Here is a 26,190-nt window from a genome sequence, read left to right as displayed (position 1 = left end):
TTTATCGAAGAGAAGGTATTTTGTGCAGTAACTGAACTCCTATGATAATAATTCCAATATATGAATATTTTATGTCTGACTGTTAATTTGTATTCACTGAGCATTGATAAGAGCTTCAATTAAATACACATGTAAACTTTGTATTCTGAAGTTATAGTCTAAAATAGACCCAGAGTCACATGGAAAAATGATAGCATGGGGAAAATTGTCAATATAGTCCCAGAAGAAAGCTAGGGTTCCAATATAGGGCCGCATCGGAAGGCTTGCTTTGTGTCGGATATCCTCAAGGTTCTGGTCAGGAATCCTTTCAGAAAAATGTCTTACGAGAGTTAAAGTAGATAAGATGATATGGATTGTGTTGATATTTTTGACTGTATGGAAATGTATTGGTCCTACAGAGGTGAAAGCAAATATGTGAGATGAAGAAGTGAAAAGCAGTACAAACTGTATTATGATACCTCATATTCTCCAGTATTTTCTATTTCAAATGAGAGTTGGTTATACTCAGAGAGCTCAACTTTGAGCTGTATCTGCTTGAAACCACTGTATCTTTACACAGAGCCATTGATCCATCTTTTGGGTGAAAACCATTCAAAATAACATTATTTCAAACTTTTTAGAGCATTTTATTCTCCAAAGAACATATATTCCCCCAAATGTTTAAGGTGTTTTAATGCTATTTTCTAAGGTTTAAGACTCATACTTGACCAAAAATAAACCATGTCTATGCCAAGTTGACAGTAAGGGAAAAAATATACTCATCAAAGACCATCACGCAAAGTTCAGGTTCTGGCAGCCATGACCCTAAGGTGAGTAAGAGCTGTACAGTTGGGCATTTGTATTGGCTGAAACCTGGTCACTCTTGACAGTTGCTGGGATTCAGCAGTGGAGGATACCAGGTATGCTGCAGAGAAGATGCGGATGTGCTGCTGAACTTGGCTTTGGTCAGTGGGATGTGCTAAACTCAGTCTACACTCATCCCGGTGAGGACCTGTGTGCCATTGATCGGAGCACTTATTGAAAGGATGCTGTCCTAATTACAACTGGAGCTTAGTGTAACCAAAGAAACTCAAATGAATGCCATAGCTGTATTTCACTGCTTTTCATAAGCCTTGCAATAAAAGCTAAACAGTTTTTAGTGGCTTTTACAATTATACTTCCCTTCAATTTTCCAAAGGTTACAGGGCCTGAACCACACAAATCCCATTAAAGTAAGTAGTTGTGCAATATAAGTTCCTTTGAAAACATTCTTCAATGCCCATAAAATGATCAGCCGGCTGCTCTTTAGATCCGCTTGCCTGCCATGTTTTCAGCCAAAAGGCAGATGACAAGCTTTGATGTGATGGTTGGTTTCTGCTACTGAAGCTGGCGTTTTATCTTCTTGCATCAGATTTCTTCTCAAATTGATGTGACTCAGGCATACGAAACACATTTTTTTCTTCAGATGTTATTCCTAAAATATGTTTTTGCTGTACCTTTAAATTACATTCGGCTGACTGATTTTGGAATCTCAAGTGTCCCACAAGGTACAGAGCAGGAGAGCGTAAGGGCCTTTGGGAGTTAACTGGAGCCTGCACAGTGAGTGCAAACCTTAGTGAGGAGGAACCGCGGTGTGCTGCGTTCTCCTCACGCTTGAGGATGGCGCTCCTCCCTGTCTTCTCCACCCTCCCTTCAGTGCAACTTCAGCAGCCGCGAGTGAAGTTCACAGTGAATTTCAAGCTAGAGCCAAGGACAGAGCTATTGTTCTCTTTAACTTCTACTTGAAAGCGTGAGGGGTCTCCTCCCTAGAATTTACGGCTTTCTTTCCTAAAGAAGTGCTTGATAAGTATTCTAACATCCTGTTCCATAGGAAACACCATTCTCTTTAGCAGCTCTTCCCCCTGCGTGTTCCTGTTTGTTGAAATCATTCATTTATCTTAGATCTGCTTTTCTTGTAGGGAATAAAAAAGAAGGACCAGCTCCTTCATTTACGGAAGAGTCAGACCCACCCAGCTTTCTCCCATCTCTCTAAATCTGGTGGTGAACCTGTTTGAAAAAGAAACATGGTAAAAAGATTTTTTTCCTCCGCAGGTAAAATTATCCAGGGACAAAAGATAATGTTAATCTAATTATTTACTATGCACTGTTAAAAATAATAATTGGAATCAGAAGTTATTCAGCCCTCCAAAACCTTACGTAAATCACCAAGGTTCTAATTTTCTGGGACTACTTCTGTACCACAATACTACTATAACTCTTTCAAATTTTATTGTCATTTAACGTATCAAAAGACCTTATGTCTTTTATATAGGAATACTTGAGCGCAGCGAGGTGACAAAACATTTACATAAAAAGACATGAACCGTAATTTTAAAAAAGTATTTGATTATGTACTAAAATATGTTTAGGAATTTAGATATGGAGAAATCAATATGGACTGGCATTATCAGCAAAGTTATATGAGAAAGTAGGATTAAGATGTGTCATAGGAGACAGAGATTTTGAACTGTGTCCTAAAATGAAAGAAAGGGAAGGACTAATATGAATGTGAGGAGAAGATGGAAGGTGAGGGTTTACTCCTGTGCTAAAGTAACCCTGCACACACTTAATTGATGAAGCAAGCACTTACAGAGGCCTTTGAAAAGTGAAATCCAAGGACGTCTGGATCAAAGTTGCTGTCCTAGATGAGAATGGTTGCATTTTTGTAATGGCTCTTCTGGCAGGAATAACAGCTTGTGATACACGTGGACCCTCTTCCGGAGACCCTCTTTATACAGCTAGTTTGGTTAAACCTACCTTTCCCATAAAATTTTTTCCTGGGGTAGTGGTTTTTTATTTATATCTGTGGTGAGTCATTGCCCCTCTCCTGCACAGGGTGTATATTGTCATTGGCACTTAAAAGTAGAGTGGAATTAGAAGTCCTGGCTTCCACACTACTATATATAAAATAGGTAACAAACAAGGACCTACTGTATAGCACAGGGAACTATACTCAATATTTTGTAATAACCTATAAGGCAAAAGAATCTGAAAAAGAATAAATATATATTCTTTTATATATTATATATATATATATATATATAAAAAATATATATCTGAATCACTTCACCGTTCACCTGAAACTAACACAACATTATAAATCAACTATACCTTAAATTAAAAAAAAAAAGAAGTCCTGGCTTCTAGCTCTGGCTCAGTCACAGCTCGTATTGTGATTTGAGGCAAATCACTTCATTCTTCTAAGCCTCATTTACCTCATCTGTAAAATAAAAGGGTTGAATTAGATAATTTCTCTGGTTTCATGGGGTGCCAATATTTTATGACTCATGAATCCAAGTGAAAATTAACCTGCTAATAAGATCATTTTTCTTATTTTTATTAGAAAGCATGGCAGTAACTGCATACTTACAATTTACTCAATCATTCATAACATACATAATCATCCATAAAATCTGTAAACACCTTGGATTTGAAACATGATTTTGATAAAAATGTATCTGTGTACCCTGTGGTTATCCTGCAGTTTGGTGAATCCTACCCATTTTAGAATTCCAAAGAATTAGCTATTTCCTGATGGCCAATTGGCTGTCAGCATCCTTGGGCAGCATCTTTCAAAATCAACCTTTACAGTAGCTGTTTTTATAAGAAAGATGATATTCCAGCAATGATAAAAATACACTACTTTCTCTACCCTGTATTCAACCAGAGTTCAGAATCTGATAACAGTCCTTATCCCAGGTGTTTCAAATACCCCACATTTGGAAACCCGTACGATGTTCACATTTTCTCTCATGCTGCTGATGAGATTGTACTGATCCTGTTCTGTGTTCTTGGGGGAAAACAGGGAGCTCATAGTTGGTGATTAGTGAGCAAAGACAGACGAGCCGAAGGGCTGCCGCTCAAGCTGTCTCTGTTGCCCCGTCACTGTCTCTTTCTGTTATACTTGTGCTCTGAAGGACGTTTGCCAGATACACTCCTTGGACCCCTGTTATTTGTGTGTCTTTTCTCACCTTCAACATGATCTGGACTGGTGTTTTCATTTGTTAAAAACAACAAGAACATTCACTGGGAAACTTTTGCTGGAATCATTTCAGGTCATCATAGCTATTTATTCTCTGTCATAAACTATAATTCTCCATTTCCCTTGCTCCCATGTCAGGGGAGTTGGTGGTTTATGGTGGACAGGCAGTGGAATTTGAGTGAAGAGTGGAAGATTTCAAAGAACTACTGAAAGGCTATGGAGCAGGTTGTAGTACTAACAACAAAACATAAAAAATTCTTGTTCTCCATCATAGTTTGGCAGTACAAGAAGAAACGGGCTTACCAAACAGCGTAAAGGATTTATAATTTGTGGTTATACCTGAGAAAGCATTTTCTTTGAGGAAAGAAAGCAAATCATGGGATTGGCTTAACAAGGGATTTCCTTTATATGATTAAAATAGCCTAGGGTCTAATTGATCTCAGTCTAGGGTTGGTATGGAAGCTAAATATTTTTTGCAGACTTCTGTTTAATAGGAGCATGAAATACAGGTGTGGTGCTGTCAAAAGGCCTGAATGACTGAGAGAGACCTGAAGTGCAAGACATAGAACTGTAAAAAGATTTAGAAAGAGAATGGGAGCAACAGGAATGCCTTCAAATATTCAAATAGGAAGGAGCATACAAACGCAAGGCAACAGCTGAAAGATGTATGATCCTAGGTGTTTGAACTCTAGTGTTGACATTATTATAAACTAATTTTGCTAATAGCTAAATAGTGGTAAAATCAGGGTTGTTGGATGGGATATTCCAGGCGTTGATAGATCCCAGAAATCATGATAATTAAATTGGCTCCATTCTCAAGATGCCACTGATCTGACCTTCTTATTGAGAGTGTCACAAAACTGCCTTCAAAGCAGGGCTCCTTGTTGAGGTACCACAGTGGAAGAAACTAGAGAGGTGGTCAACTCTGAACACAGCCATAAAGCTGAGAGAATGGGTGTCAGCAGCTTCTTAGCTGGGGGAATGTGGTTGAGATCATACGGCTTTTTTTTTTTTTTCCTACAGAAACAATTTTCTAAAGACAGGAAAAGTTTCACATTTTCCCTGGACACAAATTCAACAAGCACTTACTATATCTAGGTGCTTTAACTATCAGGAAGGAATGAGCAGTCTCTCTTCTGAGCTCCAAGGGCTTCATCCTCCACTGATGAAGCAGCACTCATGAAGAAGGGGTCTCTCATCAAAAAGTCTTGGAGGCCTTAGTTAGGCACTGAGAGATCTGAGCTAGGAACTCCTAGATTTAAGCTGCACTTTGAATCCCCGCCCAAATCTGGAACATGCCCTCAGTTTGTAATACTACTACTATAGCTCAGGGGTGGGTCACTCTCCTCGGGGCATTAGAATTCATGTTAGTAATTTTTTGAGTATTTTGTGTGTTTATAGTCAGAGAGGATCAGGAGACTTTACATGTTGGAAAAAATGGCTGAGAGCTACTTTCTGTTGAATGTGGAGCTAGCAGCCACGCTCCTCTTTCTCTCCATCCTCACTCTCACTCCTCATATTTTTCTTTGAGCTGAGTGGGGAAAGTGATTGGAAGTGTGAGTTCAGTTCATCAGGCTGAGCATGTGACTTGGGCCTGAGCAGCTTGAGCTGTAAGTCTCTGAGTGCTACACGGGCTCTGCAGTGGCTTGGGCATCAGGGTGAGGGCTTGGTGGTGGTGTTAGCACAACTGGTATTCCGCGCAGCTTCACACATCCATCATTCCTGTCTGGGCTGAAGGAGGGTGGCAGGACAGGAGCACACTACTCTCTGACTGCCATGGGCAACCTGGATGATCAGCTTGCCAGGGTGCCTTTGGGGGCACTCAGAGAAAACCAAGGAGGAATCTTGACAGGTGAAAACATGGGGAAATGATTCTCCAAAGGTTCCCAAGAGCTCAAAGCCTTAGAACTCAAATTTGGAGTGAAACTGTTTCAGAGATGTTTCAGGACTGTTCTTGAGTTCTTAGAGGGTGAGTCTCAGGTCAGTGTCAGCTTTTGATGGTGTTATAGCACTAGCTCTGATCTAGGCTGAGGCCCCTGAAGCCTGCCTCAGCAACAGCATGGAGCCTTGAGCGAATACAGTTATGAGTTACTTGCCGTTTCCAGGAAAATGCATGGTAAAACAGAGATCCTTCTAATATTGCCTAAGACAAGTGAGGTACAAAGCAATCTACTCTCCTTCCCCCATCTCCAGAGAATATGGAGAGGAGTTAAATTTTCCTTTAGCCCTCTTTGACAAAACAGGCTTCAAAAAAATTTTTTTTTTCAGCATACAAAAAATATCCCTCTGACAGTTCAGGTCTGGTCCCAGATTTAGAAGCAACAACCAAGCATGAGGACTGCTGCGGGCTCTTGGCATATGAACCTGATTGCACCAACGCCTGCATGTGCACACTGAAAGTGGCATTTGGCTATAGCACTTTGATAAGCGTGTGAGCCAAGGAAACAGTCTCACTGTAGGTACACCGTACAGAAGTGTAAACCGGGACCTCCAACGTGACTTTTTAGCTCCTTATCATCAATTTCTTCTATTCCAGATGATCAACTGAACTCAGAGGAAAAGAAAAAGAGAAAGCAGCGGAGGAACAGGACAACCTTCAACAGCAGCCAGCTGCAGGCTTTGGAGCGTGTCTTTGAGCGGACACACTACCCGGATGCTTTTGTGCGAGAAGACCTCGCCCGCCGGGTGAACCTCACTGAGGCCAGAGTGCAGGTAACCGGAGTATTCCCCTCCTTAGAGGCACATCTCTGAAGACTGTTGAAAAACACAACTTGTAGGTTTCAGACCAGAGCTGATCCTAAAAAGAATTATAAATGGACAGCATGAGAACAGAGTCCGTTTCTAATTGTGTTTCTTTTGGCAGCAGAGTATTTTTAAAAACTGAAGTGAATGCCTTTCAGTAGGGCAGAAAATGCCTTGCTGGAGGTCTCATTCCTCCCAATGTTTCTCACCCTTCCAGATCCATGTTATAAACATTGTCCATTGGAGGATTTGACTCTGCACCCTCCCTCGTCCACATCCCAGATTTCGACTTGAGTTGTAGGGTGGCCGGAGAGATGAACTCTCTGTCCTCCATCTCAGTTTTCCTCCCCAGACTTTGGGAATAGCTAAATCTTCAGGAAAGGTATTATAAATACACACAATTATGGACATGGATGGGAGTGAGAAATGAACACACCAAAGACCTTGCCCATAGGAACTGCATTAAGAGCACATTCAAATAGATGATTTTGTGTTTCTATGAAGTAAAGAAGGATAAGGGCATGTAAGACAGGGGAAAGAGAATCACATGTGTTTCTAATATGAATGCCATGAGACATCACCTACAAGCCAGACATCTAGAAATAATACCACCTGTGATTAGGAATAATAATGATGATAATCATAACTAACACTAGTTGAGCCCTTACATGCCAACTAGTGTTTGTAGTTACATAAACTAATCTGTCTCATCCTCGCAACAATTCACTGAGGTGGATAACATTATTCATCTTGCAGATGAGGAAACTGAGACTCAGAGGTTAAAGTAGTTTCCCCAATGTCACACAGCTAGGAAGTGGCTGAACTAGGATTTGAAGACAGATATGCAGATTCAGAGTTCATGATTTTAAGCACTACAGTAAATTTTAAATAAGTAAGAGTCTTCTGGCTAAATGCTTTTTCAAGCAGTGCTTTGCTGTCTTTGCTGAGAGTCAAGATTTTATTATTTTCCATATTGCCAGTGGTAGGCTGCTCTTTTTTTTTTTTTTTTTTTGTGGTACGCGGGCCTCTCACTGTTGTGGCCTCTCCCATTGCGGAGCACAGGCTCCGGACGCGCAGGCTCAGCGGCCATGGCTCATGGGCCCAGCCGCTCCGCGGCATGTGGGATCTTCCCGGACCGGGGCACGAACCCGTGTCCCCTGCATCGGCAGGTGGACCCTCAACCACTGCGCCACCAGGGAAGCCCAAGTAGGCTGCTCTTTTGATAAAGAGGGGTTGTGGGCCAAATCTGTCTTGTCTTCCCGAATGAGTTATTGTTTGCATATCTGTGTTCAGTCTGGGCTTAAAGGGTTTCTTTCTGCAAATAATAACCCTCTTGATGGGGACTAGAGCTAGACTCAAAGAGTGTGGAGGGTAGGAACTGTATCTAGTACCCTATGCTATGAGAGACATTCGTTGAGTTGAGGGAGAGGGTCCTAGAGGTCCCTTCAACCTGAAGAGAGTGTGCAAGAGTTTTCCCCATGGGAAACAGGGACTTCACCTAGAAGTGTTCCCCAGGAGAAAAAAAAATGTCATTGACAAAAGGGGAAAGTTGCCTGGGCACTGTGGTGCCCCCGAGGATAGGTGAGGAGAAGGCATACGTGAGGATGCGTATGTTACTGCGTGGCAGTCTCTCAGGGCTCAGATGAGAGTGGTCCACGGGCACAAACTCAGTTCTGCTCTCTCCGTCCTGCAGTCCAAAGCAGAACTCGGAGGTCTGCCTTCCAACATCCTCTTCCCCCATGCTGCTCACCACAGTTCTCCAAACACGTTCTCTGTTTCTACTCTTAAATCTCTTCCTCTCCTTCAAAAACCCCATATGTTTTATACCCCAGGCTTGGCCTGCAGTGGCCTAATAAATAATTTTAGGCCAATAACCCACAATTCCTGAAAGTACCATTTTTGCCATGGCGATCTGAATTTTAAATAAGGAAACCTGGACACGGCAATGCTGGAAATTTTTAAAAAAATGTGAAAGAACAATTTTGGGTTGAGAGCTATTTTGGCCCCATCACAACAATGAGCAAATGACGTTCTTATATGCTGAAACTATTTTATCTTCCACCTTTTCCATCCTACTACGTTCTAATGTCTTTTAGAGCTGTGAACATTTCCCACGTGAGCAGGACAGAATTCTCCCTCCGTGACTTTATTCTTCCTCCGTGAAGTCTTACCTTTTGCCAGTGTGAACCACTCCCTCTGACTCTGGCCTTCTTTATATTTATGGCTTTTATCGCAACATGACATGTATTATATTGAGTTGTATGTGGGCCAACTTCCCCAACTAGACTGTGAAGCCCTCTTGGATGGAAGCCATATCTTATCATCTTTGCAAAATTCACTTTTTTCCCTCAAATATTTATCGAGCATCTGTTATTCGCTTGGAACTGGTTTTGGTTTGCAGGGCATAAATAATACACTGGCCTCTCTCCTTAAAGTTGTTACAGACTGGGGGCAGAGAAGACAGATGTGCATATCATACTATTATCATAGAGTAAGATGATTCCTACACTACAGGAATGTTCAAGAATGAGTGATAGACCAGAGGAGGGAATGATTAAATCTTCCTGGGGAAAAAGAGAATACATGAACATTAAGCAGCCATTCTGAGCCAAGTCTCACAACAACCTGTGAGTAGGTATAATTATCTTCATTTGATTGGGGGACAAGGAATCAGAGAAATTAAATAACTATCCAAGGACAAACCTTTAAAGTCATGGAGCCAGTGTTTTTATCCAACTCTGTTAGACTTTAAAGTTATGTTCTTTCCACTACAACATTTCACAAAGAAGGTGATATTAAAGTTAAATCTTAAAAAACATGTCCTTGGCATGTGGACAAAAGGGAAGAATATCACAGGCAGAGAGAACATTCAGTGTGAATACACGTAGGTGGGAAAATAACCAAATATATTTGGGAGCCTTAAGCCCAGGTAGGATTGGAAATGATGAAGGGCCAGTGCATGAGATTCAAGTGATACAGGATGTGGCTGACTTGGTGGACAGTGTGCTAATTCTTGAACAGTCTTTGTTCTATGGTAATACATTTTGATTTTAATCTGTGGGTGATGGAGAGTCAGAGGATGATATAAAGCTAAAGCGAAGCCCTGATACAATTATATTTGCATTTAAAACGATAACTCTAATAGCAATATGAAGGACACATTAGAAACAAAAGAGGTGAAGCCAGAAAAGATTCTGCCTCTACTGATTTGCACCCTGGTCTTCCATGGGGCACCAATCACATGGTATTTTATGTGAATGTTACCAACTAGAACTGTGAAATTGTCCCACTCCTCACCATAGGATTTCTTTCTCCCACACCTGGTCATGCGTTTCCATAATTGCACTTAAAATTCTTGTAATTTTTCAAATTTACATGTCTATCTTCTTTTAATAGATTGTGAGCTGCTTATGAGCAGAGAATAAGTCTCACCTCTCCATTCCCGGTATTTAGGCCAGGGTCTAGAACACAGTCGCCATAAAGACTTCTTGAATGAGTAAATGAATGAATAAAATACCACGGCAGTCTGGAAGAGTTGTAGTATCATGAGTCAGATGTTCTTAAGCTCAAAAACTCAGCCATTTATTACTTGTGAGAACTTTAACAGATTACTTAATCTCATTGAAACGGTTTCCTCAACTCTGAAATAGAAATAATAACACCTAATTGTGGAATTGTCATGATAACTAGAAATAATGTAGGTAATGTGCTTATATAAGTTCCTAGCCCTAATAGCACTTAATAAGTGGTAGGTTTATTATTAGCTGTAGTCGATGATATCAGTACTGCCCATTTCCTTGGAACCCTACAATTAAATATACTCCAGCCAACTTCCAATTTTCAGTATCTGCATTTCTGTTTCACAAGTTTCTTTCTAGAACTTCGGGAGACACACCAGAAGTGTTGGAACATTTATGATCAATGACTGACAGGAGCCAGTGTACAAATCCACAGTTCTCTCACCCCTCCAGTGGGAGGTGTGTGCCCTGCATCAGTCCTTAGAGCCCCTTAAGGACTGAGCTCCCACAGAGGAAGCTGGTTCAGTAGCACAGTTAGAGGTTGCTTTTCTTCTGTTACTTCCTCCCTCTCTTATTGATATTCCTTGCACCTCCCAGATAAACTATTTGCTTCTTAAATCCTTGTCGCAGGGTCTACTTTTGGGAAGATGGAGAGTTTTCTTTCCATATCCAATAAGTATTATGAAAGCAGTTGAAGTTTTTGCCTTTTGAAGAACTTTGAAAAAACTTTTAAAATGCCATTGTATCTGTGCAGAAATCTAACGAGATTTTTCTGTTTTTGAAAAAACTTTTAAGATGCCATTGTATCTGTGCAGAAGTCTAATGAGATTTTTCTTTTTTTATTACAATTACAACAAGGAATATAATCCATATTTTGCTGTCACGTGGGTTAGTCATGGACCGCATCTCCGGTGGCTTGATTATTGGAAGTACCTCACGGTCCTGTTCTAATAGTCTTTGTGCTTAAGAGCCCTGGAACATGGCCCACCAGGGAAGGATTATGGCATGTTTTCTGTTGTTCTGGGAAGAATTCCATACTTAGCCTAGATCTTCTATGGGAAGGTATTGCATGGTAAAAATCAACCAGGACTTTATTCATGGAACCTCTTCTTTGTTTTTTTCTCTCCCTCCTCATGCTCTTCTCTCCTCCCGACAATCTTCCAGGTGTGGTTTCAGAACCGAAGAGCCAAATTCCGCAGGAATGAGAGAGCCATGCTGGCCAATAAAAACGCTTCCCTCCTCAAATCCTACTCAGGAGATGTGACTGCTGTGGAGCAGCCCATCGTACCTCGTCCTGCCCCAAGACCCACTGATTATCTCTCCTGGGGGACGGCCTCTCCGTACAGGTGAATGACTGGCCCACTCTCCCTTGCTCCGCTTCCACACGTTTCTCAGCGGTTGGTCACGTTTAAAGCTGCTTGTGCAGCTGGCTGACATTTCTTACTGGGTTAACCTCTTCAGAGACATTCAACTTGCTGACATCCCCAGATTTTCACAGGAGATTACTAGTTGCCCCAGGAGCAGGGTTTGGGGCAGAAGAGAGAGGGGCAGGCCATCAGCAATCTCCTCTTGGACTCAGGAACTCTTGCAAAGGTTTCAAAGATGGGGAAGAATCTCAAAGAAAAGATCATTAAGCTATGCCCAGAGTCCCTCTTGTAATCATTCTGGAACAAAACTTCACTCCATTTCCAAATCTGATAGATTGGTTTGATTATATGCAAGTAGGAATTGAACATGTAAGGCTCTAAGTGTAGGACCAAAGGCAAACTTCACAATAAAACTGATTTTGAATGAAAAGAAAAGAAGTAAGGAAGGGAAAAAAGAAGGAGAGAGACAGAGAAAGACAGGGAGAGAGAGAAGGGGAAAAAACCCAAGATCATTCAGATAACTTTCATGGCCATAGTTCTTTGTTAGTAGGTGGGGATGTCTTATGATCCAAGATGCCTTCCTAATCTATTGCTAATTCTTGTCTACTTATCTGAAGTTCTTTGAGGGGTTAGTTTGTGTGTGTGTGTTTTTTTTTTAAATATATAAAAACAATGTATAATTTACACTAAGTTTTTATATTTAAAAGGTGAAAAATATTAAGGAAGCAAATAACAGAGTATTATTTCAATGGCTTGGAAAGGCTTTTAACCTCCATTTATTATGCTGTCCAGAAAATACAGATTAACGCCAGAGGGAAGCTGAGACACATGTGCCTAATGCATTGTCATCAGTCTAAAGTGTCTTTATTTGAACCTAAACCTGAGTATTCTTAGAAACCAGATCAAGGCTATGTGTTCTCTGGCTGATTGCAGTGGAGGAGGAAGTATTTACAAATTCATTTATTATGCTTCTGTTTACCTTTTTATTGCTAAGGTTAATTAAAAGTTTAAAGAGAGGTTTTAAACTAATCATAAGATTATCTCCCAGTTGATGCTGAGCTACTGATGTGAAATGCAACATTAGTGAAACGCAAATACTTGCAAAAGTTGATCACTCTAATCAAAGCAAAAAAACCTCAACTAAATATTCTCTCTGTTCCAAATCAGTTCCTTGAAAGAAACAGCATAAATGGATTTGAAAATTTCTTTTAAATTCCCCATTGTGAAATTAGCCTGAATTGCTTTGGTCTTAGTACATGGAGATTCTATGCATAGGAAACTGGAAATTTCTATTGCTCTCAGACATAGTATGCTTTGCTGATTTCAAAAGATTAGTCCTATCTGTGTGTCCTATTTAAAATTTAGACTCCTCTCCCATAGGATTTACTAAAAACATATTTTGAAGACCATCGTGAAATGATATATTCTTCAATATTTTAAAAAAGTGGAAGACTGCTTTGTTTTTCAGATAAATATTGATAGTTCATAGACTCATTAAATGGCTTGGGAAATGGATGTGGATCAGAGCTTGATGTTTCAAGGTCTCTGGTTTGAATTTGGTCACAACCAGGGAGTTCAGCTCCTTTTTCTTCCTGGATCCTAGTGAGGAAGTTTTCATACCAGCTGTAATAACCCAGATGGCTGTCACATGGTCCTTACCAGTGAGAGGCGGAGGGCAGTACACTGCATGAGTGGGGATGAAATCTTCCCTGAATTAATGGCTAGATCACCTGGACCTCAGCAGAAGTTCAAATCCTGTGCCTGCATTATACATACTATGTATATGGGCATGTAATTGAAATTATTATGCAATTTATGTGTGCTATTTGGGGAAGTGTTCTATTTTATTTTGAATGATTATGTAGAAATACTAGATACACTTTAAAAAAACACTCAATTCCACCATCTTGAGATAATTAGTGTTTATTTTTGCAATTAGAGTTCAGTATTTCATATAGTATAGACTTAGTATAAATACTATTTTGTATTCTGCTCCTTTCACTTAAAAATCATATAACCTAGTACTTCTTACTCAATTCATGGTATGCTTTTATATCATTTCTCTCTTAGACACAGAGTTTGTAAAAAATAATTAAAAATTTCATAGAATCTGATTGTTCATATTCTGTATGAAGAATTAATTCATCTCCAGATTTAAGTAGAAAAATGATGGTTTAAGCAGTCATTTAAGCAATAGTAATGTTTTTTGACCCAATGTTGACTGAAGTGTTTATATTTTGATTAATTTCTAAAAGTGGCACAAAGCTATTTTGTTTCTTAGAGATTTTTTCTGCTATGTTTAGAACCAAAATACATTATGATTTCACATTTTGAAGCTTGGTAGGAAATATAAGTCTTGTTAAGGAAATATAAAAGAAAACCAAGTGATGAAAAGCAGAGGAAATGATAGACCTTTTGTGTTATGGAAAATTAACTTGCTATTTCTGTTGGTACTATTATGTCAAATTAGTTATCTCACATGTGACATTCATTAAAAGGCATTTCTCTTGGTTAATCCTTGGACGCACCTGTGTGGCAGCTCTGTCCTTGATCTGGTTTCAAAGAACAGACCCAACACTTGCCCAAGTTTAAGCCTTCAGCAAGCAGAATTAGAGCGAGGGCTCATGATCCCTGTTTGTTTCTGTCCAAAGTATTAGGCCACATAACCATATTTTCATTCAAATTAAATCTTACACGATATTGAAAATAGTAAATCGTATAAGACTAGGAAACTACGTAAACATGCCTGTTTGATTCAGGGTTTGTCTCAGATCTGTGAAGCATGCCTGCGACTGAGGTCCACCTTCTGGGGTGTGTGGGTAACCCCTGGGATGAGAGAGGCAGCTTGGTCATGCAACCCAGGGACAGCGGAGCAGACAGTTTTGCCAAAGAGGACAGTTTGCTCACTTCCACAGCAAACTGTGGAAGAAGACAGGAGGAAAGCAAGACTCAAAGCAGAGAGCGTGTGTATGGTCAGAATTATGGGATGGGAAACAGCCAACGTATTTTTTTCTGGGTGTCTTTTATATCTAGAGTGGTGGCTGTATAATTTATCATCCAAACTGGGACACTTTTGAAGTAAAAGGGGAGTGCTATTCATAATGACACTAGGACAACAGGCATAAACTGGGATTGTCCCTGGCAAACTGAGACTTATGGTTCACTCTATTTATAGCATGTCATGACCTCCTTCATTCCCTCGAGGGTGTTAGAGGTGATGATATCAGGTAGGAAACTGAGTCACCAGAAGGAACAAAGCATTCCTTAACAGGACACTACTGTCCTGGCAGGTGTCTTCTTTATCTACGCCTAGACAGTTGAAAGAAGCTTGTCTTTGGCACACATGCTCACTGCTTAGCTAAGAACTGTTTCCTTATGCAAATGAAAGCACACACAAGCACTAGAGTTATTTAAGACTCATTAGCTTGTACTGCTTTGCCTTTCGGGTGGCAGTGATTTACCAAGTCCTGGACTTTTGACTGTTGTTTTAGATGAAGTAGTTAAGAAACCTTTCTGCAGAGACATCCCTTCCTATGAAAGATAGATAAAGAATGGCCTAGCTCTGCAGTGTTGGTCTGGAGTGACATTTCCAGAGGGAGGGCTGGGCTTCAAAGAAAACTAATGACAAGTGAAAGAGAGGCCAGCGATCCTTATCCACAATTTCCCTCCCCCCACCTTCTCCTCCTCCCCTCATTTGATCGTGGTCACGGTGCTGCCTGACATCTGCTGAACGCATTTGGCTCATTTCTCCCTTTCACACTTTCAAAAATAGATCCTCGTCCCTCCCAAGATGTTGTTTACACGAGGGGCTTCATAACGGATTCTAACGGAAGACACTGAAAAGGTAACTTGTCAGAGGGGGAAGAGGGCGGCTGCTGGGGGTAGGGTTTAAATGGGAATTAAGTATATTCAAGAAAGTGGGGCTTACCAGTCCTAGAAATGAAAGCAGTGAGGTCCTCAAGTGGGGAACACCATTGGAAACCAAAACTGCAAGAAAATACGTCCATAGAGTTAAGGGTAGTCTGATAGCCTAGAGCACGGCTCTGCAAAGATTACTGGGCGTATGAATCACCTGGAATCACGGTACGATGCAGAATGAGATTCAGGAAGTCTGGGGCAGGACCTGGGAAATGCACCTCTAACTTGCTCCCATGTGATGCCCATGCTGTTGACACTTGGTACATACTTTGAATAGTGAGGTTTTAGAGGAGATGGGACAGAGGTCAGAAGAACTATGTTCTTGTCCTGGCTCTTGTTGTTCTTCAGGCCAGTTGGGTCGTGAATCTACGTAACCTTGTATCTAAGCTTGAGCTAGTAATAGTTTCCCTATTATATATCACACAGGGGCATTTGGAACCTACGTTAAGCAATGTGCATTTCAAAAAGAGAAACAAAAATCATTGAGACAACAGAAAGATGCAAGTCTTCATATATAAAACATTTCTAGAAAGAAAAGTTTAAAATGGTGGAAGCATCACTGAACATGCAGTGCAAACTGAAGGCTTAGTAATGAAATATGGCCCAAATGTGTCCACTTTAAGAGCTAAATGTACGTTTAAAAAAATCAACTTCTGAGTTTTAAAAACAGAAGTTGGAAATGATTATTTAAATCACGAAAAGATCATTTCCAAAAGGATTTATCGGGTCTCTCTTTAAAAGTAAATTTTCCCTAGGAAAACTCATATTGAATTTTCTTAGATGAAGCAAGTATACCTCTGCTGTTCTTGCATTGACAAAAGAACAAACCAAAGAGATGATCTCCAACCTCTACACGTCACAGACAGAGTCATGAAAACCTCAAGCTCTACAGCCTTTCGAAAAATCCCAAGCTGGGAAGCCTTAGGATCTCAGGAAGACACATAGACTTCTTGGGCTGACAGATCTGTCTTTGGGGTGAAATTTTCCATAGCTTGTCATCATTTTTCCAAAAGGGCCAAATAGAAAACAAAGTTAGAGTTGAAAACTGAGTCAGGTAGTATTTTTCCCCCAGCTCTCCTCAATTGTTTCGTGATTTGTGGGATTTACACTCCAGGTGATTAGAAAGCAGAGGGGGAGACGGTCATAAGTTTCCTGGCTTTAAAACCATACCATGTATAGTATTTTCCATACTTCCTTGGTGTTTGGCAGTCATTTTAACACACTATCCCTCACGACAACCTCTCAAGGTAGGTTGAAATTATCAAAAATGATTTGTCCCCAGTGAAAACAGAACTCTAACCCTGCTGGTGGTTAGCATTCTGCTGTCTGTGGCTGGGCTCCAACTGTTAGGAATCTCCAAATAAGGAGAGGGAAAAATTTCAAGCTTACTTAAATGTGTCAGCTCTGTGCAAGTCCCAGAGCAGATTTGCTGAATCAACAGATAGGATACAAGTATTTCTTTTTCATCTCTAATTCCTCAATGCCCTGTACATGGCAATGTCGTTTCTTGGTCACAGACACAGAGAATTTTACAGTCTTCAAAACTAAATAGAAATATTGCTTTGGCCAAACCCTATAAGCCCAGTCTTAGTACTCATCTCATGTCTGCATCCTGTTAGAGGAATAGGCAGAAGGCAAGACCAATGGGCAGGATCTCTACGTGTTGGAAAGCAGGCTCTTGGTGTTATCATGTGCTTAATAAATTACCTAGTTTCAACCTCATCTTTTTAGCCCAGGAAGCTTAATCCTGTTTAGGAAGGAGAGGTCATTTTACATGGTGCGAATGGCCCCATTAATTTGGTTGAAAACAGCTTATTAACCTCACTGGTTTCTGTCTCGTGAGAAAACATTTCAGGGTTCTCGTTCTTTTCCTAACACAGAGCTTTAGAAGTTTTGGTGACATGGAAAACAGGTGGTCATGAACAATCTTTCAAATTGACAGCCACTCAAGGCTCTCTTGCATCTGTTGTCACTTTTGGAAGTGGGTCCTCTCCATCATACTTCTAATGCCTTTTTAAAGCATGACTAAGCTGCTCTTGGATTAATTTTGTCTTTTCTGACCTGTAACACGTCTTGCTTATTACTGGTATGTCAAAGGACTGGTCCCTACTTGCCTAAATGGTAGTTTTAGTTTAAGTTGAGAAACTAGATTCATGTCAAACTGCTGGAGGGAAAACATACTCGTTTTCTTTAGTGTGTGCACACAATATCACTTTAGCCTCTACCTATAAAGTTATGTACTCTAAATGTTTGTTTAGAGGCTGTGAATTAAGGTGGTCTCTGTTCTTTTATCCTATTTCTTATGGCTATGCGATGCTGAAATAAGTTAGACCGATTTTTGAAAGTTTATAGCTTTCCTAAACGTTTATAGAGTGAAAAGCTTATCACTTATCAAGTGTATAGGATATTGCAAAACTCATTCATTAATATCAACTGCTTTTTTATTCTCACATCCCTCTAACTTGAGAGCTACATATAAGTCATTGTCATGGTCTCACTAACACAGTGGTGTCCTTTAACAGCACCACAGTACAATTAGACAAGGGTGTTGTTCTCAACTCTGCAAACACAGGTTGCTATTTAAGGAAAAATGTCTCAGTGAAAATCCAATCTCCTGTGTAAAATATAACTCTAATTCCATTAATTTGGTTTTGAGATGGGAAGTGGATCAACATTCATCTCATCTGGGATATTAACATCTGGCCTGCGTTAGAAAATCTCAGTGTTTCCAAGATATGTGTTACCATACTAAGTCTTCAGACTAGAAAACCAGATGATACTAGCGAATTATGAAGTAACTGCAGCAAAATGGTTATATAATAGATAAAACTGAAATCGCAAATACAGTAGACATTTCTAGAAAACAGTAACAGCATCTTCAGTAAACTAATTCTCCATGGTTCTAATTCCCTTTGTCTGCTAAGGCAAGTGGCCACACCTTTGATCATCACAAAAAGAGAGAATCTCTATTAAATAGGACTTTGCTTGTCCAGGATCTCAAAGGAGGCAAAACATATCCCCCGAGAAATTGGGCCAAATACGTAAAAGCACAATACTCTATGACAATCTACAGTTTGCCATCAGAGAATTTTTTTTTTCTTTCTGCTCTCTCATGAAGTTTTAGCCTCCTGTTTTCAGAAGCCATTTAATTTTATTCTCAGTACCTAAATAATACAGATAACTCAAAATCTCAGCTTCTTTCCTATGCATTTAAAATTATACTATGTACCATCTTTAGGACTTAATTCTCTCACAGAAATCTGGCTGAGAAAGGCTGATTTGGTTGATGTCATAATCTATAACTTAAGTACATTTTCCAAATCCAATTATCTTTTTTCTCAGCTACTTAGATCTTTTATTTCTTTGAAATCTTAGATTTCAGTATATCCTAGAAATTTCTTGAGTATGGGATTTATGGATTTGCATATATTTCTGGTAGGGTCTTGAATGGAAGCATGTAATTCATACAGAACTTAAATGATAATATGTATATGGGTTTTGAAAATAAATGAGACTTCTTGGTATATTGTAACAAAGAAAAAAACTTGTCCCATTTTAACAGGTTGTTCTGACTATTTATCTCACTCCTAATTGAAACCTACATGAATTGGGGCTCTTTCTGTCTTTGTCTTTTGGTAGACAGTAGTAGAAGTAATAGTCTATTCTATAAGTCTAACCTGCACCAATATTTGTTCACTTTTTACTGTTAAAAGCTATTTATGGTGGATTAAGAATATGCAATCATCAGTCTTGCCTTTGTCATGTCCCTTTTGATTTGGCACATTCGATTAAGATAGCAAAATTAACGGGAAGGACTGGTTCCTTAAAATAAAAGCATGTCGGTAAAATATTTTTAGAAATCATTGCTCACAGCAGGATGACAGAGATCACTGATACTGAGCAGTAATCAGTTTAATCATACAGTATCTAGATATTTGTCAGTTACTTATCTATTCATTAAATACTTTCTTGAATGCCAAATACGTGCTAGATATGGTGGTAGTTCTATCTGGGGACATGGTGGTGAACAAGGCAGATGTGGTATCTCATCTATGGGGCTTATAGTATGAGGAATTGAAATAAGTACAGGGTGCTATAGATAAATCTAACTTTGTGTAGACAGTTAAGATCATGCACCCAGAGATGAGTAAGAGTGAAACACACAACAATGAAATAGAAGAGTGTAGGGTTATTTTGGAACGCTTCTGAGTCTTCCCCCTGCCATAGGACACAACCATAGACACTCACACTCATACACATACCAGTGTTATAAGGGTCTTAAATTAAGGATTGTATTTCTGGAAAGACCTAATTATACTTTTTAACCCAATTTTCCTGGGTTAATTGCTAGTAACTGAGCTGATATAGGCTATTGTGAGTCTTGACTCTAAGTCTTGACGTAAATCTTGACTATGTGGTGTCCCAAATAAGTATTAATGATACAGTCTCTCTATTTGTAGAGCAGCTTTAGTTCTTTCTTTCTGGTCTGTCACTTGATCCCCAGAACCACAAACTCCTGTGTGGCTGACAAAATTGCATAGGAATGCAGGCACCAGAAGAGCACATGTCATTCCATTTATAAGTCTATCTCATTTCAGCCCACAGTTGAAAGGTATTTTGTTAATCTTAGAAACAACTAGGAACATTTTCATTGAATTAAAATGAGTTCCCTTATAGCTGTTTAGTATCAAGTAATGGATAATTTGCATCCAAGTCTAAGAAACCTTTACTTTTCCTTGAAAAGAAATTCATGGATACAATTAACAGAAAACCACCAATTACAAATTTCTGCCCAGTGGTATTCCTAGGTCTTAATTACAGTCTCTGACAATGAAAAACAACTTTGGGTTTTTCTCAGCAATAATAACAGTCAGAAACAGTTACCTCTGAGGTCAGGAATACTGGAGCATTTGCTAGTTTATCTAAGAGATTTAAACATTTCCAAAATAACTGACCCAAAAGACAGTGTAAGCTGCTCAAGTACTTTTGAATAAGTTATAAAATCAAGGCCAATTGGAGTGGAAACCTCTTGATTTGGCAGTGCTTGGTACTATCAACCAGTGGATCAACAAAGGCAGAGAAGTCATCTTAGATTATTTAACTGGTTCTCCAAGTACACTATTTAATATGGTATTCAGTGATTATCTAAAATACGTTAGGATTAATGTCAGCTACCTAGAATGAGGAATGAAAAATGCCCCGTAGTTTCTTTTCAAATGCCTCCTTCTCTTCCTCCTCACTCCCACAAGCTGGTGATGTAGGCAGGACAAGATTAAACACTGTTTTAACTGGTCAACTGATGAAACACCTGTTATCCACCATAAGCAGCTTTCTTCTCTCACCCCAGAAATAAATCATTACTCACTGTAGCCAACACAGAAAATACTTTTCCCCTCGTCTTGTTCCACGCTCCACTGCTTTTCCCTGCCCTTCAAAACACTGCCATCCTTTTCCAAGGGCCTTAGACTAATGGAATCTGGGGCTGTAAGGGACCTCAGAGGTCATGTAGTCCAACCCACCTGCCCCTACCTGCCCCCATCCTGAGACTTGTACCCATCTGGGGCACAGACTTGCAGCTTTATGAAACTAATGCCTGTTATTCTCCCTGCTCTCTCCTTTGTCCCTACAGCGCCATGGCTACTTATTCTGCCACATGTGCCAACAATAGCCCTGCACAGGGCATCAACATGGCCAACAGCATTGCCAACCTGAGACTGAAGGCCAAGGAATATAGTTTACAGAGGAACCAGGTGCCAACAGTCAACTGAGGAAAAAAATAATTAAACAGGCCTAAGAAGAAATCAAAAACCATAAGACACCTATCCTGCTCTGTCATTTCTACATCTGCTGGAAAAAAATAAAAACAAACAAACAAACACAGAAATAAACTATTGGGACCATGGCAGAGAAAAGCAGGAGAGGAGCAAAATGAAAATTAGTTAACAAATGTTCCTCCTCCCTCTGGGATACCACCACCACTTGTTTCTGTGTGTGTTAATTTTGTTTTTCCTTCGATTCATATGCTTTGCTTGATATACTCTGAGCTTCTTCAGTTAAGTTCAGCCCACCCACCCCCATGATTGTATGGGTTTTAAAAGAATCTACAGCAGCCAAAGAAACCATATATGTATATATATTCAGAATAATTGCCTATAGTCTCCTCATTGACCTGTTTGAACCTCAGTGTCTTACACTATCCTTCTTCCTAGTTCTCTGTACAGAAGCTCTAGGAACTTCTGAAAAGCCAAAGTCTTTCTGAAGAATCTGTGCCAGACATAATTCCCTTTCTCATTGTCTCCATCTCTGTTGGTCATGGTAAGCTTGTTCCATCAGCTACTGGAAAGAAAAAGCAATTGTATACAACATCTGGTCACTGGCCTGTCTGATCCAGTGTGATTGGCTATGTCTGGCTAATTCTAAGCTCTAAGTTCTAGATCTAAGCTCTAGATTTAAGCTCTAAACTATAGAGGATAATATTACCATCACTACCACCCCTCACCCCTATCCAATCAATCAGCCATCCTAAGTTAAAGATATTTGTTGTTTCTTGAATGATTTGCTGTCATAGGCTATTTGATAGAAGATACATTTTTCACTCGAGAGAGGGAGAGACATTTCTCTAGGAAAACAAAGACTAAGTTGTGAAAGGCATGGCCTATATCTCTTTGGTGCCTTAAGGGTAGTCAGATGCACACTTATATATATACTGTATATATTTATATATTATATATATATAAAATATTCTTGCAAGCTTGAGTTTGCAGTTTCTCAAACACTACAAAGAGCAAATTTCACACCATCACCAGTGTCTTTATTTCTACGGTGATAAGACTTTTTATTAGGGATCTCATTTCCTTTCTTTCTCTACACAAAATTCTCATTACGGCCACAGAGCAACTGATAGGGCAGCTGTTTGAAAACAGGTCTAATTTTCACATTAGGGTTTTAAATAAATTAGAAACTATTTGAGGCTATGAAAATGTCCTTGAGTTTGGCACCTGAACTCTGGTGGAATGCTGATACATTCTGATCTATCACGTGAATTACACTTAGAAGAGGGAAAGCCGTTTCGTCATCTGTCCTTTTTCCACTCAACAGAAATCTGAAAGATACGCCTTTAAGTGGAATACTTAAAGGTTTATCTAAATTCTAAAAATTTAAAAGGCAATTGTGGGCTATTTTTATCTTCTAATATATTGAAATAAAGTTTTGTGTCTAGGGCTGGGAGCCAGGACTGACCTTTTCTTTGTTTCTTTCTCTTTGTTTCCACCCGTGCTTTTGTAACTTGTCAGGTAAACTTGACCAAACCATGTTACCATGCTGTGCCTTGGTTTACCTTTTTTGTAAAATGGGTTTAACAATACTTACCTACCTCACAGGGGTGTTGTGAGGCTCTAATCATTTGCTTTTTCATTCTTTCCTGTATTCTCTGTACGTCCAGCGCTTTGTAGCCATGGGAGGAAAGGGAATATAAAAGTATACCATGTTAATAGAAGGCCGCTGTACCCAGAAGCCTTGTTTTCTAGCAAGGAAATGCTACCTTGCTGTAAATACTTATAACCTTGTATTTGGAAATGAGAAATAGGTTTATATTTGCAGACCTCTCAAAAAATCACATCATTTGACCAAAGAATAATTTAAGACACACAGAACAGACATATCTTTGACTTATGTTTTCATCCTGACCAACTTGGATTTCTAATAATTTTTATCAGTAATTTGAAAAGGTTTAGATTGATTTTGGCCAAATATGCCAACTCTGAGTGACAGGCAAGGATTTGGGATTTAAGATGCACTTTCAGTACAGATTTTTTATTTTCCCTGGCATATCAGATTAAGCTAATGGTGGTATTTTTTCAGTCAAACAGCCACCAATCTGAAAATGTATTTCCTATGTTGATTTTGAACATCTTTTATTAAGAAGGAAGCCCATCTTATGCATTTTGCTTTCATCAGCTGATTCTCTCAACATACTATTAAAATATTTCTTACTGAATGGTTTATGTAGGCTGGCTGAACAACACACATTACTTGCTTCCTGAAGTATTCTTCAACTAATTCTTTTGTCCCACTAGTTGCTGCAGATTATCAAGTTTCAAAGGAACAGTGTATCCTAACAGATTAAAACATTCTTTGTGAAATGAGTGCAGTCCAAGAAATTGGTGAACTTTTGGAGTTTGGGGAGAACAGCTAAAAGAGGATTTGGGTTATATAGTGCATGGAAGAGACATCATAGGTGAAAAGATTTTGCTAAAAAGGGGGAAATCTTAGAAGAGGGAGTAAAGAGATAGAGGATCATGTAAAACAAGGTCATTTGAAACTTGCATCCTGACATTCATTTCCAGTGGTGAAGAGAAAAGCCTGAACCCATAACCCCAGTGCTGGATGAAATTAGGCAATTTTACCCAACACCTGGGCAAGTGCTGTCCAGGAATATCATAGAGTAACCAATGCTGTCTGCCACAGGAGCTTTTATTGCTAGTGAATCAATACCACAGACACCTATTATGTAAGCATCTGATGGAGACATGTACACAGGGTACAAGCACTCAATTTTGTTCATTCGTTATTGATTAAAAAAATAGAAGTTTGATATGTGATTTGGAGGAGTAGCCTTCTGGCTCCTAAACCAGGTGTCAACAGAGGGCCTCAGGGACACAAAATTCAAAGGCATATCCCTGTTCCTTATCATCTATACCCAGATAACAGATGAATACATACAAACTATCTGTCTGTGTCCCCAGTCCCCCCCCACCACCAGAATAAGGCGCTGATTTGTAGGGTACTTGGCAGTTTAAATCAAGCAGGAAGAAGTGACCGGATAAAAAAGGGAATGACATTTAGGGTATAAAGATCTCATAAGAAATGTAATATGTAAATTATATCTTGCTTTATGATGTAAAATATACATTGTTTGCGCTAGAATAGAAATGATTCCTTTTCAATAAAAAGAAAGAAGGATACTACTATGCTGAGTCTGCTGGTTCTTTTCTCTTTGACCTTCAAAAACACATCTGCTAAGATCTAAGATTGCACTCAGAAAAGAGTGAAGGTAAGAGGGATTTATGAACAAGAGAACTTTTATCAGAGTGTAATAATATTTTCTAAAAAAGGGAAATAATCTATTGTTCTCACAAACAAAGACAAATGGTGGGAGAAAGAGGGGACTTTTTTTTAGTATAATGGATAAGTGTAAAGTGGATCTTTTAGGAGAGTTTTGCTATTTTTCATCCACATCTTTAGTATCCACAATAACAGATATCATTAGACAAAACAGATTTTATATAAAACACAGCCTTTTCTTTTAGAAAAAAGAAGTAACAAAGTAACATTTCTTAAGCACCTATTGTTATAGCATTGTGTGTGGTAACTGGTGGAGGCGTGATGTAGAAAAACGAAATAGGAATCGAGTTTTTTCATACAAATTAAAATATGATTTAAAAGGCAACTACAGCATGAACAAATTTATGCAGTAGTTCAAGACAATAAATTAATGTGTCAAAGAAATAGAGCAGATGGGAGTTCAGAAGAGGAAGCAAGAAAACACTGTGAACTGGAATGGGAGAGGGTTTCACGGAGGAACTGGGACTTGAGTTTCATCAGCAAGGATTTGGTCAGGAGAAGGGAAAGTGATGGCTTTCAGGTAGGGGGAATGGTATGCGTAAGAAAGGATGAAGGTAGGGATACGGGAATGAGGAATTTGTTTCAGGAGCACGGCAAGATGGGCCTTGTGACTGCCTGGAGGGGTGGGATAGGGAGGGTGGGAGGGAGACGCAAGAGGGAAGAGATATGGGAACATATGTATATGTATAACTGATTCACTTTGTTATAAAGCAGAAACTAACACACCATTGTAAAGCAATTATACCCCAATAAAGATGTTAAAAAAAAAAAAAGATGGGCCTAGATGGGATGGAGAGTTTATTTTCAAGTGGAGTAGAAGAAAACACTGAAGATTGAAGCTGAGTCTTCATCTTGCAAGGTATTATGTGTCAGACAAAGGACTGTGGACTTTTCCTCAGGCCATAGAGATTCACTGAAAATTATAAAGCAGGAAAAAAAAATGCCATGCAAAAAGTACTTCTTTAGCAGGATTGTTGTGGTAAAAGAATAAAGGTAAACTAGCGCAGAACAGAAACCGGAAGCAGAACAGAGAGAAGGGGAACAAAAAACAAAGGATGAATAGGAAATATCTTGCAAGGAAAGAATCAATAGGACTTTATGATGGGAGAAAGAGAATGGACAAATCAAAGACAACCCTGATTTGAAACCTGGGGACTAGGGGGATGAATCACTGACAAAACTGACAAAAATCAACAAAAATGGGAGAGACCCAATTACGGGGGAAGATAATTGCAGTTTTAGATGTATTATATTATTGTACCATTTGAAAACTGAAATGTAGGGACTTCCCTGGCAGTCCGGTGGTTAAGACTCCACGCTTTCACTACAGGGGGCATGGGTTTGGTCCCTACTCAGGGAACTAAGATCCCACATGCTGAGTGGCATGGACAAAAATACGAAACAAAAAACTGAAATATAAGTGTCCAGTAAGTGAAGAAGTAAGGCTTGGAACCAAGGTCAAGGATGATAGATGTTTGGGATTCATCTTTAAGGAGGTGACACCTTGAGGTACAAGTGTGAA

At 39.4% G+C, this 26,190-nt stretch overlaps 1 protein-coding gene across 2 annotated transcripts in view; it reads left to right on the top strand.

Moving 5' to 3' along the window:
* Positions 1 to 24,514, top strand: part of PRRX1 (paired related homeobox 1) — a 76,328-nt gene extending 51,814 nt beyond the window's left edge. The window contains exons 2-5 of one of the 2 annotated variants that reach the window (XM_004317871.4): positions 6,537 to 6,712; positions 11,425 to 11,606; positions 15,400 to 15,471; positions 21,175 to 21,413. In XM_004317871.4, the coding sequence (XP_004317919.1) occupies positions 6,537 to 6,712; positions 11,425 to 11,606; positions 15,400 to 15,454 (413 nt within the window). In that variant the 3' untranslated portion in view covers positions 15,455 to 15,471; positions 21,175 to 21,413. Of the gene's footprint in view, positions 1 to 6,536; positions 6,713 to 11,424; positions 11,607 to 15,399; positions 15,472 to 21,174 lie in introns of both variants that reach the window. The other variant, XM_033855216.2, reaches the window with a different exon arrangement.
* The last annotated feature ends 1,676 nt before the right edge of the window (positions 24,515 to 26,190 follow it).

This window comes from Tursiops truncatus, chromosome 1 (assembly GCF_011762595.2).
Source record: "Tursiops truncatus isolate mTurTru1 chromosome 1, mTurTru1.mat.Y, whole genome shotgun sequence".
In the NCBI taxonomy this organism is placed as follows: domain Eukaryota; kingdom Metazoa; phylum Chordata; class Mammalia; order Artiodactyla; family Delphinidae; genus Tursiops; species Tursiops truncatus.
Note: the sequence above shows the minus strand (reverse complement) of the source record. Positions and strands in the feature narration are given on the sequence as shown.